Below are 15094 nucleotides of genomic sequence, written 5' to 3'. Positions count from 1 at the left end.
CAACCAGCAGGTGGCACTCTGGTCCTGTATTTGCCACTGCAGAAACTGGGGTGGGGGGGCTGCCCCCAACCCCACAAGTAGTGAAAGCCCAATAAAGCCTGAGGGGGAAGCCATATTTGAGGTAGAAAACGTATGTGAATAACAGCCAGGGAAGAGCCTTCTTACACAGGAAGTAGGTATCTTGCCCTAAGCCTTTGGAACTGGTTTCAACAAAGGAAGGTTTTCTTTCTACCCCTTTCCAGGTTGGGGGGCACATGTGCCCCTAAACTTCCACAGGAGGCACTCTACCCTCTGGGCCAGAGCAGGGCACAGGGGCAACATCGAACCAGAATTTCTAGATTTCTAACAGGGATTCCCACCCATTTCCCCAACCTTCTGCTATTCCCCATACCCCAGGGCAGGGAAATCCCTGCTGCCTCCCCTCATCTCTAACTCAGCTGTAAGGCGGTTTAGGAGCCGCTGGCAGAATCAATGGCATCGACCAAGGGAGGGAGGGTGGCAAGGGATTTTCCTGTGCTTAACTACTGATCACGGCTAAGTGGAAATCCTATAAACACGAGCGGAAATCAATGGAGGCTGCTTAGCGGCCAGGGGAGAGGGGCGGCCCACAGATCGCATCTGACGGGGGAGGGGGAGGGGGCAGCCAGGGAGGGCTCCGGGAAGGATGGCTGAGGGTAGGGTGAAGGAACAGGCGGAGCTGGAGAGAGAGGAGTCACTGTGGGAAGGGAAGCCAGAGAGGAAGAGGCACAGTGAGCCCAGGAATGAACCTCATTCGACCCAGAGCTTTCTTCCCCATCGGGCAAGTGACACCCTAGCCCAGTGTCACGTCTGGATCTTCCAGTCCCCTAAGGCTTCTCTTTGGAGCTGTACACTTCTAGCAGGCGCTGATAGTCCTGAGGCCGGAAGCGCTGTAGGTACACAATCAGCTTGGCAGGTGCCGTCTCCTGCGCCAGCACACCTACAGGCAAAAGAATGAGCAGAGAACCAGACAGAGCCGAAAATGCTTTGACTTTCCCTGCCCACGCAGCTGGATCCCAAAGTTGTTTCCAAGGCCGCACTGGGATTCCAAACGCCATCCAACCAGCTTCTCTAACTCACCAGCCCACTCCCTGATTAGCCTAGGGAAGCGGGGCCTAAGAGGGCCACTTGAGGCAGGAGTGGGCCTGGGAAGCCAAGCATGAGCCTCTCCTCCAGCAAGAAGTGGTGAAAGGCACTCAGGCGCCATGAAGACAGAGGGTGCCTCAATAGTGACTCATTTCAATTACTGCTCCTGCCCCCGCCCCCGATCAAGATTAAAGCCTATCCAGGCAGGCCAAAGCTCATTAGCTTGGTAATGAAGCACACGCAGAGATGCACACAGAGAGAGAAACCAAGGGATGTAGAAAGAAGAGAAGCAGCTACAGCCATGGGGTGGGATTCGCGGGGAATTCTAGCCTGTGTGGTGTGGAGTCACAATAAGCCAGTGTCTGATTGTTAGTGCCTGGCAGCATGCTGGGCAGATAGCAGGAAACTCGCTGTGGCTTTGCTGGGGAGGCAAGAGCAGCATTCCAGGGCTGTAAGACCCGATGGCATGCACAACCCTATACTCCTGTGGATGAACTGTGTACAAGGGAGCTAAGCCTGGGAACAGAAAAACTAATCTGCTAACGTTTGCCCCGCTGTCTGTCACATAGGCACAACGTTCTTGCCTTTTACTCAAGCCTAATAGGACAAATTAAATGAGGATTTAGTTGTAAAAATGAGAGGAGGGGAAGGAAAGATGGATGGAAAGATTGAAGAGGCGAACTGACAAATGGAACTGAAGGACACCTGGAGTGACTAGAGGTATAAGAACTACATGAGACAATGACTGGGATGGATTAGACACACATGGAAGGATTCAATCCAGGTTAGACAACTATTGCAAAAGAGGAAACCGGATTTGATAGAGCCCTAAGCAAACTGGGTCCTCTAGAAAATTGCTAAAATAATTCCCCTTACAGAAATAGCCTCGAGACCCTGCCCACTAACTGGCCCAGGGGGTACACCCAGAAGAGGTGCAAGGGAAGCACAGAAAGGCCTGTCTCCCTCACCAAGCATGCTGCTGAGGCTGTGGATCTTCTCTAGGGCAGCTGGGACTTCAGCCTCCTCTTGCACCAGGGCCTCTACCTCACCCACAGCGTAGCCAAAGTCAGCTGTATCCAGGTCTACCCTGAGCGGCGGCTCCTCTTCATCAGCTCCGTGCAGCACCACTTTCCAGGCACTACGCTTAGTCACAAAACTAGCTACTTCCTGCAGCCCTAGAGGGCCCAGCACAGCAGCCACGCCTCCAGCTCCCGGGACTTCAGCCCTCAGCACCTCACAGAGCTGGGCCACAACTGCAGGCTCAGCTGTGAGTTCCATGTACTCAGTGTGGGGTCCTGAGACACTTGCTGCTCCGGAACATTTGAGCTCCCATCCACTGCCCTCTCGCTGTCGGAGCCAGTAGTTAGCCCGCATGAGGCTCAGCTCAGGGGTGTCATAGTAGCTGTCTCGGAAAGTGACTCGGCGCTCCAGGGTACCCCCCAATTCCTGCAGCCGCTCCTCTGTGCCAGGGCCGGGAACGAACTTTCGCTCCACTTCAATCAGACCCTGGGCCATGCTACCTGCAATCAGTCAACCAACAAACATTGGCTGAGCCCCCAAAGACCCCCCTACCCCCGGAAGAACTTAGGAGGCGCACACACTGTCCCAGGGCTCTCTGTTGGGCGCCCTTCCTCCCTGCCTCTGTGATGGATGGCCCCTTCCTGTCTCTGATGTTTTAAGGTTCAGCAATAGGGATAAGTCTCCAGTTAGACCCCTTCCACTGCTGAAAATGCCCTCAATCCAAAGGGCTCTCTAGAAAGCAGGCCGTGTAGCGGGTGTCCTTTCAACGCGCCCGCTAGACACCATGCTACCCCGGGAGGACGGCGGCTCACTGCCGGGGGCGACCCCGGCCGATCCCCCCACAGCAACGGCCAGCGGAGCCTCAGGTCTCACCTCAAAGCCCCAGGATCTCCCTCTCGCGGGACCTGGAGAAGGGGGAAGGGAGCCCACGCCACGCCCGCGAGGAATGCCGGGAGCAGTTCCTGGCCCCGGACCTCGGCCCGGTTCTCTGCACACCCGGGAGGTCCCGGCACGAGCCGCCATATTAGGCCCGCTGTGGCGATGCCGAGGGCAGGCCGGGGCCCGTGAAGCCTGCTAGTTTATGGGGGGGCCCCAACCTCCGCGGTGGGCCGAGAGCGAAGCCGTCTCCCTGCGCTCTGCTCCTCCTCCCAGACCCCTGCCGGCTCTCGGGGATAGGGGCGGCCCGGGTCTCAGGCCGCCGGCTGAGTCGGCACCCTGGGGCCCGGGTGCATGATGGGAGATGTAGTTCCAAAGGGAGACTTTGCTTTCTTGCCCCACCCGTCGCTATGGTGACAGGAAAGCTGCGATTAACGCCAGCGGGACTCGACCAAAGTTGAGAGAGTCGGATGGAAAAGGAGCTGAGGCCCCAGTCCTGTCTACAACCCCCTCACCCCCTTGGCAGATGGGCCTGGAATACAAGCCACTCAGACGCTGTCTAGCAAATATTTTATTGACTATTATGGTGTCCCACTGAATGCAGGCCAATGGGAATGAGCTAGGGAAAAAAAAAAAAAGGATAACTAAGACCAGTACAGCTACTCTGGACTCTGGAGTTTTAAAGGGGAGTTAATACATCCCCATGAATGTTCAGGATAAGGGTGGATGGGAGACTTTCTATAAGAGGAGAAAGTGATATTTTGGATGAAACCTAAAGACACGACGGGATTTCAATGGTTGGAGACCAAGATGGTGACAGGAACAGCATGAGCGAAGGCTCAGAAGCTGGAGAGCACCTGGCCCGTGTGTAAGAGGAAAGAGGTGAATCTAGAAATACACTTGAGGGGCAGGTTGGAAAAGGTTTTGAGTGTCAGACTGAGGAGTTTGTCCAGTGGCCCCTGAGCAGGCTTTGTCAGGAATAGGAGAAATACTTATGTTCATTTAAAATATAGGAAGACATGAGAATGGCCCTTTGCTTTGGGAGACAAAATAGAGAAGGCTCCTTCTCCTTACTCCCTCCCAGGTCTATGATTAGCTGGAGGCATCAACTGTATGTCTGATTCTTTGGGTAAGGTAGCTTGCTGAAGAACAGTGGCTCTTGTCAACTCCTGGGCCTGCTCCTATGATGGGTGAGAAGTGCTGGGTTCTAAATACCTGTCCTCTCCCCAGTATGTTTCTAGAAACACGTGACCCATGGGAGGTACTATGGAGAGGACACTGGTTTACAGACATGGCATCTTGAACTTGGGATCTCTTTAAGGCATACCCCGCCATATCCTATGACAGGTACCAATGTGCAGAGAGGGGAGGGACCCCAGCCCCTAATTCCTTTCACTGGCCTGCTTTTCATCTGTCCTTTGCTTTTCAGTTTTGTTGCCCAAAGGAAGAAGACTTAATCTCTTCTGTGAGTTATAAGGTCCAGTCCAGTAGGGCCAAGGCAGCAGTTTAAGGAAAAGGAAAGACCAGAATCCAAAGCTAGAAAGACCTGGAGTTGAGTCCCATCTTCACTTTACTGGTGTTTGGCATTGGGCTAGCAACTCCACCTCCCTAAACCTCTGTTTTCTCTTTGGTAAAATGTGGACTGCCTCACAGTTTAGTGTGAGGAATTCGGTGACAAACTGTCACATAATAGAGATTCAAAATGTTAGTTTCTTTCTCCTTCCTTTTTTCCTGTGAACTCCAGGATTTTTTTCTTTTAAGAGAAGTAGGCTATAGCAGCTAGTGTGAGGTCTGGAGTCAGACTATCAGGATTTGAATGCTGGGGGTGTCACTTATTGGCCGTGTGACCTTGGGCCAGTTAATTAACTTGTTTGTGCCCTGGTTTCCTCAAGAGACTAGTTGTAAGGATTAAATAAGTTAATATATTTAGTGCTTGGAACTGTCCCTATGCACTCAATAAATTTTAGCAGCTATTGTTATTAGAATATAGGAGAGCTTATGGGAGCTGATAAACTGAAGATGAGGATGGAGAGCCAGAACCTCCCCTCCCCCCACCCAACTCTGGGGACTATGTGACCACGTGGAGGAGACAGAAGCTCCCAGGGACCAAGACTAATTGCTGTGGAAGATAAGGTTCTAGTGCCCAACTGGAAGGGAGAGGAACTAATAAAGCAAGAAGAAGGAAGTGAAAAAAGAGACATAGGCCTCGAGTGGCTCCGGGAAGCTGGCAGAAGCAGGACTTGCTCTAGAGCTGATTTAAAACAAAATTACAAAACACGTGTGCGATTTCTGCAGGCAGAAGGAAGAGGAGGAGACGACAGGAAAGTGTTTAAAGGAGCCTACCCTCTTTGCAGGCACCGGCTTGGACCTGGCGCCACAGTCAAGCAGGTGGCCGGGACCGCTGTCCGCCTGGCCTCGGGCCTCGGGTCCCGCCCACAGTCCAGCCAAGCAGGCGGACACAAGCTCTAGAACCGGGGGGCCAGGGCGGGGGCGGACGGACTACAACTCCCGGCACACTCCGCGGCGGGCGGGCCGCTGCACCTGCTCAGTGGGGCCGCCCCGGGCTCCTGGGTATTGATTATTCCATTGTGTGGGACGCCTCGGCTCCAGCCAGTGAATGAGGCGGAGGAGTGAGGGCGAGGAGGAGGAGGAGGAGGGCGAGAAGGAGGAGGAGGGCGAGGAGGAGGAGGAGGAGGAGGCAGGGAGCGAGCGAGTGCCCAGGGTGAATCAATGGAAACCCCCTCACGAAGCCGGGAAAACACTTCAGCCGCAGCCAAATAGCATTGATTATTTTCCTTCACTTCCCTCACCGCCGTGAATTTATTTATTTATTTTTTCCATCTCCGTCCCCGACGCCCCGGAGTGAGCGCTGGAGGGAGGGAGGAGGAGGGGAAAAAAAGGAATCAACACATCGGAGAAGTCCCTTCCAAGAGCCACCCCCTCCCCTCCCCGCCTCGCGCTGCTGGGCGGCCGCGGTTCGACTCCCGTCCCTGCTTCCAGCTGAGGTGTAAGTGCATCGATTTCCGATGCTGCTGGGTTGGTTTTTTTTCTCCTCTCCCTCTCTCTTCTTCCCTTCCTTGCTCTTTGGAAGCTTGAGACGGAGGGGAGAGGAGGCGCTCGGAGACTGCCGCTGGAGGGCACGGAAAGGGACGGGAAGGGACTGGGGGAGGGGACCCGGACGGACAGACGGACACACCGAGGGCCTGAGGAGAAGGAGGGACAGGGGTATGCGAGGGAAGGAGAGGGCCTGCGAGCGGGAATGGGGCGAAGAGAGAGATACCGGGGTGGAGGTAGAGACGGGGAAGGGAAAGGTTTCGAGGCTGGACCAGGAGCCAGCCGGACAGATGGAGGGTAACGAGAGCCTAGACGGGCCGCGCCGAGCTATGCAGGGAGCGGGGGTCCCGGAAGGAAGGGGAGGCCGGGGGAGTGCGGGGGATCGGAGCTGTCAGTCTGGAGGCGTCTGGGTCTCGGTGGCCCCCCGCCGGCCGCAGGATGGGGGAGGAACGGCGGCTAGCAGGCAGGCAGATGGATGGGCAAGCGCGCTGGGGGTTGGGAGGGTGGAAGAGGACGTGGATACCCTTAATCTTCGATCTTAGGTTTTGCCAGAAGTTGAGTTGTTTGTTGGTTTGGGGGGGGGGGGTTGCTTGTTTTGTTTTGTTTTGTTTTAGAAAGGTGCGAGTAGTAGGTGAGGGGAGGCCTCTACTCCTATTCAAGGTGAAGTGTGTCTCTCCTGGCCCCCAACTCCCCGTCTGCTCTTGTCTGTCCCTCTCTCTGAATAGCCCTATCAACGAGAACTCGACCACGCGTTTTGCTGCTCCTGTTGCCCCGCTGACCTCTGTCCATGTGTCCCTACCTCTGGATTTTGCCATTCTACACCTCATTCATTCTCCCCACCCATCCATCTCCGAGTCTGTCTGTGTGTCACTATCTCCGGATGTGACCTCCTACCCGGGTGATCCTTTCCCTGTGTGTCCCTGTCACTATGTGTTACACCTTGGCTGCCTGACTGTTCTACCCATCTAGGACTCCATGCCCTTTCCTTCAGGGTCTGAACGGATATCTCTGGCCTTTTCAGGCTGCTTTGGAGTTTACTTATCAGTCATGACTGATGATTGTGGTAGTCACTGGTCAGAGGCCTGGAAGAGTGGAGGGATGGAGCAGATGTGTCTCCCCCAAGGATTCGAGTGCCCTTTCAGCATGGCCAGGACGGCCTCCTCTTCCATCTTCACCCAGGGAGCTTTGGAACTTCCTAGCATTGTTGACTGTCCCCTTTGCCATGTGCCTGTGTCCCCCATCAGCACCTCACCTCTGGTCTCCTGTGTGTCATCTGCCTCTCCAGGAGCTTCCCACCACAAACCTCTTCCTCGCTGACTTGGTTTTCCTCCCTTCCCTCACTTTACCATTATATATCATTTCATTTCCCCATTTTGTTTCACCCCCTTTTTTCCCCATCCCTGTCTCCCATGATCTCCTTTGCCTCTTCTTCACCCTTGTTCCCATAATCTGCACTCTTCCTACCTTTTCTCCTTGGTCACCCTAAGTTTCTTGTATTCCTTACCTTCTCACCCAGCATTTTAACTGCAGCAGCGAAATGTACCAGAGAGCAAAGGGGCTGGGAGAGTTGGGGAGTATTGTTTGTGAAAGCACATAAACAGGCCAAGAAATCAACTTAATGGGCTTCCAGGGGCATATAACCCCTTCATCAGTCAGGGCCATTATGTTCATTCACTGTCAACTTTGATTTTGTAAAGGGACATTCTCTGGGATTCTAAGCTCCACCCTGCTTGGTTGTCCCTTATCTTTCAGTTCATTCTAGACATCTGTGGCTTTTTCTCTACTTTCTAATTCATCTTCTTCCTGGGTCCTCATGCTTATCATATTTGGATTCAGCATGATTCTTTACGAGGCAGTTTTCATTAGTGTGACAGAAGCTATTGATATCTTATGCAAGGGGCCAGGTTCATTCAGCCTAAAGAATGGGAAAGGTGGATAAAGAGTCTGGAGAGTTTACCTTGTTTTAAGCCCATTATTGTTTTTCCAGACTTCAGGAGCTTGAAGGGTAAAAGGAGGAGGTAGATATGGGCAGAAAATGGAATATTTCAGAGGTGAATAGAGTGACAGAAAGGAAGGGGAGGCCGGGTGCAATAAATGCATGGGGTAGAGAAATGCATGACGTGAGGAACGCGCAAAGGAAGGGATGAAAATATATGTGGAATGGGGGGCAGGGGAGGAACCAAGGGGTGATTGATTAATGAAAAATTGGGAGAATGAAATAAAACATGAATTAATAGTGATACAGAAGGAGAGAGGGAGAGATAGGATAGATTATTTCTCAAGAGGAAGGTCACCAGAAAAAGCAATATGAACTGAATAAATACAGTGGTAAAATGGGGGAAAGGAGGAATGGAAGAATAAGATGAGGTGGGAAAAGAGTATGGTACAAAGAAGGGAAATGGAAGGCAAAGGGAGGAGTGCTGAAGCAGATCAGAGCTGCACAGAGCTTGGTAGGGGGAAAGAGGAGAGATGAGATATCAAAGGAAACAAATGCCTCTGGTGTGAGAAGGACACAGCATGATGGATGCAAAGAGAGCACCGCAGGAGGGGCGATTTGGAAAAAAGGCAGAGCAGAAATACCACTGGGCGAAGCCCCAAAAGAGAGAGATGCCAAAGGAGAGGAGAGAGAGCGCAGAGATATCTGGTGAAGAGAAGGAGAGATTTGGCTCATTCCATTGGCCAAATCCCTCACTACCCCACCGGAGGCCTTTGCTTTTCATCCCCAAGCCAGGGCAACATGAGCAAAGAGATGAAAAAGTAGAATTCCCATTTACTTTAGCTGATAGGAACTGGAATCTTTCTAGCCCCCTGAGCACCAAAGACCTCCAGCCTCTGATGTCATAAACTGCTGGTGTTGCCTTGGCAACCTGACAGGGGTCCTCCCTCCATGATGTCAGAGCAGCCGGTGTTACCTTAAGACCCATAGAGGAACAACTTGCTGCTTTGCTAGGGAGCTGCACACATATGGGGCCGGGGCCAGAGTCAAATCTGTAGGATTCCTGCGTCTGGTAGCTTGACCTTGCCTCCCTGGAGCTGTTCTTAGCTCCAAATGAAGTCTGGTTTGTGAGCACCTGAGGTTCACTAGAGCCTGCAGGAGCAAGAGGAAGGGACCTCAGGAGACAGGGGCATTGAGGACTGGATGGTAGGACTGAAAAGCAGGAAAAGAAGGAAGAGAGCTGGAAATGGCATGTACAGAATGTGAAAGGAGAAGGGCTCTGTGAGCAGGGAGGGGAGTCACTGAAAATGTAAGATGAACCTTGCTTTGGGTTTAGGAATGGAGACGGAAGCTGGAAATGCAGATTAGAGGGGATAGGAGCTGTGTGAGAGCTATGTGAAGCAGGGATACAGAATAGGGAAGGATTCTGAAATGCCAGAGGGCATGGTGGAACTTGGCTGTGGAGGGAGGGGGAAAAAAAGCGGGACTCTGAGAGAAGCTGTCGGGTGAGAGATCCAGGGTTAGTCCTGATGGCCATATGAGCAGGGGCTGCATCTGTCTAGTTTCCCATCGTTTTCCAGGACCTAGCACAATGTCTGTCACACGGAGGATGCTTAATATCTATTGATCAAGAGGTCAAACTAATAGGGAGAGGCCAAGGAAAAGACTTGCCCACCTTCCTTTCACCCCGCCCCTCAGGCCTAAGTCTGCATAAATGGGCAAGCTGGGAAAGCAGACACTGAAGGAAAAGGCTGGAGGGGAGCAACTGTGAGATCTGAGGCAGAGAGAGGAGAGACTGGAAGCATCCAGGGCTGACTCTAGGGGCTGATCTGGGGAGTCTTTGCAGAGATAATGGGAGGAAAACATGAATGAACAGTCTTAGGAGCCCAGAAGGAAGATACGGAGGAGGCTAGAGAAAGGAGGTGGTTTCCAGAAAAGGTTGAGAGTTGTTTCTAAAGACAGAGTCAGAGATTTTGAGTTGGAAGTAGCATCCTTACCCCACCCCATTCCCAATCGTGAAACCACAGTTGAATCTGCCATATATAGATACATAAGTACACACACACACACACACACACGTGCGCACACACTTGCTGATCACAAAGATTTCATAAATCAATTCCAGGCCCATCCTAAACACCCTGTCCAAATCCAGACAATTACAAGGAAGTCAGCATTGGCCAAGTGGGCCAAAAGGCAGAAAGAGGCACAGACTTGGATATAAGAAACGCTGTGAGGGATGGCCTTGACATCTGACTACGCAATGCGTTGTTGGAGTCGAGAGATATAAAGTAAAAGAAGGAGAGGCAGGAGATGCAGAGCTCATCACAGCTCTGAGGTCTGAAGGGTGGGGAGTCTAAACACAGAAGCCATAGAGGAGAAAGATGCACCCAATCAGGAATTATAACTTAACCTGTTCCTGTGGCAAATGGATCAAAGGAATCTAGGAAAGAAGCTCTGGATGAGAGGAAGCGAGCTGGGAGCCCTGGGGGAGAGTCTAGCTATAATAAGAAAGGCCAGGGCAGCTGGAGAAGGGGCCGGTGGGCGGGGGCCTGCAGGGAGGACAGTGGCGGCTGGATGCTCTGTCAGCCGCCACCATGGACTTGGGCAGCTCATATTTTGCAGCAGGCGACAGGCTGTCGACACGGCGGTCCTTTACCTCACCGTTAGAAACTCATTTCATTGATTTTTCCATCTTTCTTCTCTGGCTTCTTAGTCATCCCACCCCTCACATTTCTAGAGCCCCTTGCCTATCTGTGGAAAGCCCCAGGGGACTGCCTGCCCACCCGTCCTCCCCCCCAGGCTGGTGAGACAGGGTGAAGGATTTAGAGGTGCCTTTCAGCACCCTGAGGTAATCCCATTGGCTCTCAGTATCCCCCTCTTATAAGCACTTGTGCAGACCAGGGCCTCTGTGTCCAGTTGTCTAGGGTGCCCAGTTAAGGGGTAACAGGGCTGAGATCCACCTGCTCTCCTGTCACCAAGCTGTACCACTGCCGTGCAGGCTGTACACACCTGGAAGAAGACACCTTTTCCTAATACCTCCCAAGACAGCTCGGCACCCCTCAAAATCTCTCTTTCAAAGTCAAATGAGAGAACAGGAGCTGCCTCTGTATTTGGGCAGGAATATGGTATTACACTGAAGCCAGGGTTCTAGCCTTGGAATCACAGCAGGGCCACCCAGTGGAACAGTGTTGGCACAGGGGCCTGTGCAATTAGAGGGCCATAAGTAGCAAGCACTCTCTGTGGAGAGAAGAGGGCATTTTGATGTGCAGAGTAGGTGGGGCAGGGGTGGGTGAAGAAATGTTTACTTTACGTGTGGACATTTCCCTGGTGCCTCCTCCAGTTACAGCCAACTACCCTCAGCCTCTCCCTTTGGGGCTGGCATTGGGCTAAAGGTCAAGTGTCAATTGCCAATCATTTGGCTTCTCAGTGAAGGAGGGCAGAGGGTGGGACAGGAGTGTTAGGTTGTGTTTCCCTGAGGAACTGATGGGGTAAACGCCATTTCCATCCTCAGATTTTTCACTCCTTGTTTTGTTGGTGATGCACCCCTACCCCACCCCAGCCCCCAGTCTCAAGCCCAAGGCCCTCTGGCCCATCCTCCTTTTTCTCTGGTCTTGGCAAGATTGTTTCTCTGGGGCCCAGTGTGTCTTGAGTCTCAGGTGTCTGAGTCTAGATTCTGCTGCTTGCTTTGACTCATGTGCCTGTCACGCCCCACCCCCACCCCCCCCCATCACAGTTGTCTTCCTTTCTATCCAGCCATTTCCACGTTCTGTACCACTTTTCCTGCTTGGACCACAAACTCCTCCTTCCTCCCATCCCCAGCTTCATCAGGCTATGTGGTTTTCAAAACCTAGAGATAAATCCCCGTGCTTTAGGGAAAGGAGTGTGCTTGAGGTTAGGAAGAGGGAAGACCAAGATACTGGTTCAGGATGAACGGGGCAGGGAGGAGTGGGAAAAGCGGAAACAGTCTGAATAGGACGAGAAAGAGGGAGTCAAAGGTAAAAACCATGTGACTTGGAGCCGGGAGAGAGGTGGAGAGAAGGCCACGGTTTAAATGAAAAAGGAAGGAAGGTGGTAGGCTGAGGCTGCGAGGACTAAGAAACGGAAGAGAAAAACCCGGAGCCTGACCCCCTGCAAAGAAATGACGTCGGCGAGGAGGAGGGAGGCCGAGTGGTTGTGGAAGAGGCTTAAGGCGGGAAAGGCGGGCGGCCGGCTCAGCCTCCGCGTCAGTCCTGAGTTCAAGCCGTGCCGGCTTTGACCCTTGTGGGAGGAACTGAAGTGGCAAATTAACGACGATAATGAAGTCACTGCTCCTTGTTTGTCTTTGCTGGTTTCCCCTTGAGATTTGTCCTTTGGCCAGACGGGGCACCGTGGGGGAGGGGAGGGCCAGCAGCAGGGAAGGGCGGGGGAGGGGCGCGGAGAAGAGGGCGCGGAGGACAGACGGACCCGGGGAAGAAAGAGGGAGGGGGATGAGGAAAGGAGAGAGGAAGCCAGGAATGGAGGAGAGGAGGGAAGGGGGACGAGGGAAGAGCAGGGCAGGGGAGAGGGGCGCGGAAAGACGGGAAGAGAAAAGAACAATGGGGAACGGGGGAGGGAAGCCTGGAAGGAGGAGCAGAGGACCGGGAGGGAGAGGAGCGGTGGCACGGGGAAATGGCGAGCCGGAGGGAAAGGACGTGGCCGGGGCTGCGGGAGCTGCAGCTGGCGGGGCCGGGGGCGGGGCCTCATCTCCATCTCTAATGGCTGTGAAATGAGGTTAGCTCCATTAGAGGCGGTGAGAGTGTAACGAGATCACACTCATTAGGGCTGGGCCATCCCAGTAATTACCACCACCCCAAACACGCCCGCGCCAGCCGGGCCACCGAGCACAAACAGGCACGCCAGGCACGTGGCAGCACACCCGCACAGGACACCCCGCCGCTGAACGGGCAGCCCAGGGCCCACGCGGGTGTAACCGAGAGCCTCGGGGAGACCCTTCACTAACCCCGAAGAGGTGCCGGGACAGGGCTACACCCAGGCCCTCAGCCACACACACACAATAAAAAGCAATAAACACACACGTACACACGAACTCGGGGAATAAGACACGTGGATGAGCAATTATCGTTTCCATTTATTGATCACATACAAAGTGCCAGTCTCAGTAATGATCGTCTCAACGGGCACAACTCCAGGAGGAACTATTCCCCATTCTATTTATGAAGCAACAAGCTTTAAGCAACCCACCCGAGGACATTTACATCACAGGGAATAGAACTAGAATTTGATTCCCGGTCTGTGTGACCTTAAAGGCTATGTTTTAAAATAATACCATACCGTTTTTTCTGAAGTTCATGTGCTATTAAGAATACACATGTGTAGACTTACAACTTTCAGAGAGGTTATCAGAAATCTGATACACACCTCCACCCCACCCCCAGCAGAGAGAGAGAGAGAGAGAGACACACACACACACACACAGAATGGCCAGGGCCCGTGCACAGACTGCAATGCGAATAGCGCCCCCTGGAGTCACACAAAGCAGTGGCCTGTTCTGGCCCATCTTACACTAACAACTGGGAGAAGGCCATCTAACACCTTCAAGCTCAGAGGAGAGCATGACAGCACATATGCTCAAAGCAACACACATAAGTGCAGAATAACACACTCAGACTCAAGGATCTCATTCAGAATGCTTACCAGCCAGGGCTCAGAAGCTTACAAATTAACTTGAGAGCAGAGCACTGGGGTCAGGCTACCTGAGGCCAATCTCGACTCTATTTTCCAAGTATTAGACCTTAAAAATTACATAACCCATCTAAGTCTGTTTCCATGTTTGTAAAATGGGAATGAGTAGCTGTATCTATTTTATCAGATTGTAGTGGAGGATTAGGTGATGTGATGCTTCCAGAGGGCTCAGCACAGTGCCTGACACAAGGTAAACATTTAAAGATACTATTATTATTAGTTCTTGTTGTTATTGTTTTAATAGTATTTAAACAGAGTCATTACTATCACAAGGGTTCATGCAGAATCAGAGGACCAGAAGGATTTATTTATATACACAGCCACTTACAATGGTATCCTTCCAAGTAATTCTAGAAGAATTGCACGTAATTCTTTTCAAGCTCAGGGAGATCAAAGGTCTTCCGCAGAGGTCCCCCATGCCAGGATCAGATAGGATCCTGAATCTAAATTCAAGGGCACAGCTCCCTGTCCCCTCGCTCTGGAGTGCTCATACAGAAGAAGGGTTCAGAGCTGGCTTTGCGCGGTTATCTAAGCCTGGGTCTCTCCAGTGCACCTATAAGATCACACAGCTCCACACTGCTGTCCTAACACTTGTGGCATCACTGAGGGAGATGCACTGGCAAGAGGCTCCACTCCTCTCCACACCATCCTCTCCTCCAGCAGCAGACATGCTGCAGCACATCTCAACAAAGCCACGCCAGTATGGATGGATGTTCCTCTCTGGTTGTGGTTTTAATCCACAGCTTCCCTTTTAGCCCTGTCTACTCCCTCCCACCCCCATCTTCTTCCTCTCAGCCTCTCCTTTCTCCTCACACCCCACCCAGTTCCCTCCCGCCCACCTTAAGCATCTTGCATGCCCATTTTAAGCATCTTGCTTGCTCCATCCCTCTCACTGGGGACAGGCCACCTGCCCAATCTGCTGCCAAAACTGGGAGCCCTCAACGAGATTCCAGATTCTCCAAGATTCAAGATTCGGTATTTACATGTACAGATCAAGATCCAGCTCCCCGCTCCTTCCCTCCCTCTCCCTCCCTTCTTCCTCCGTCCTCTTCTCTGCCTTGGCTGTCTTTCTTTACCCTCTATGATACTCCTTTTCCTGCCTGTCTCATTTCCTGCCATTCTTATTTTCTCTCTTTTGGACAAAACTTCTCTTGCACAAAGTAAACACTCCCTAAGTATTGGGGTGCCAGGGAGATGTCTAGGAGAGATAGGTAGAATTTAAATGGAGGAATAGGAGTACCTTTTTTTGTTTTCTTTTTAAATATAGAAGGTAAGCTTTAGAGACAGAGAAAGTGATAGTTTTAATGCAAGGAGGGGCCATAATAGTTTTTGGTTTTTTTTTTTTTTTGCCATAATAGTTTTGATCCAAGTGTGAGCCTG

At 52.3% G+C, this 15094-nt stretch overlaps 2 protein-coding genes across 2 annotated transcripts in view; one reads left to right on the top strand and one right to left on the bottom strand.

Annotated features, from left to right (window-relative positions):
- Positions 1-712: 712 nt before the first annotated feature.
- Positions 713-3347, bottom strand: THTPA (thiamine triphosphatase). Its single transcript, XM_007180589.3, has 3 exons — positions 2998-3347; positions 2073-2624; positions 713-958 (listed from the first exon to the last, which is right to left on the bottom strand). The coding sequence occupies exons 2-3, from the start codon at positions 2617-2619 to the stop codon at positions 846-848; spliced, it is 660 nt and encodes a 219-aa protein (XP_007180651.1). The 5' UTR covers positions 2620-2624; positions 2998-3347; the 3' UTR covers positions 713-845.
- Positions 3348-5502: 2155 nt separating this feature from the next.
- Positions 5503-15094, top strand: part of ZFHX2 (zinc finger homeobox 2) — a 30381-nt gene continuing 20789 nt past the window's right edge. Inside the window, exon 1 of the mRNA XM_057543782.1 lies at positions 5503-6007. The gene's annotated coding sequence lies outside the window, so the exon portion shown is untranslated. The remainder of the gene's footprint in view (positions 6008-15094) is intronic.

The sequence above is a fragment of the Balaenoptera acutorostrata genome, chromosome 3, assembly GCF_949987535.1.
Source record: "Balaenoptera acutorostrata chromosome 3, mBalAcu1.1, whole genome shotgun sequence".
NCBI classification, from domain to species: Eukaryota; Metazoa; Chordata; class Mammalia; order Artiodactyla; family Balaenopteridae; genus Balaenoptera; species Balaenoptera acutorostrata.
The sequence above is the reverse complement of the archived record's forward strand: the minus strand, read 5'-3'. Positions and strand labels throughout refer to the sequence as shown.

Bases quoted from the DNA above. Each gene is read 5' to 3' on its own strand.
- THTPA (XM_007180589.3), bottom strand. From the start codon at position 2,619: ATGGCCCAGGGTCTGATTGAAGTGGAGCGAAAGTTCGTTCCCGGCCCT. The intron at 959-2,072 runs GTGAGGGAGACA...TTTTGCCTGTAG, and splicing joins CAGCCTCAGCAGCATGCTTG to GTGTGCTGGCGCAGGAGACG.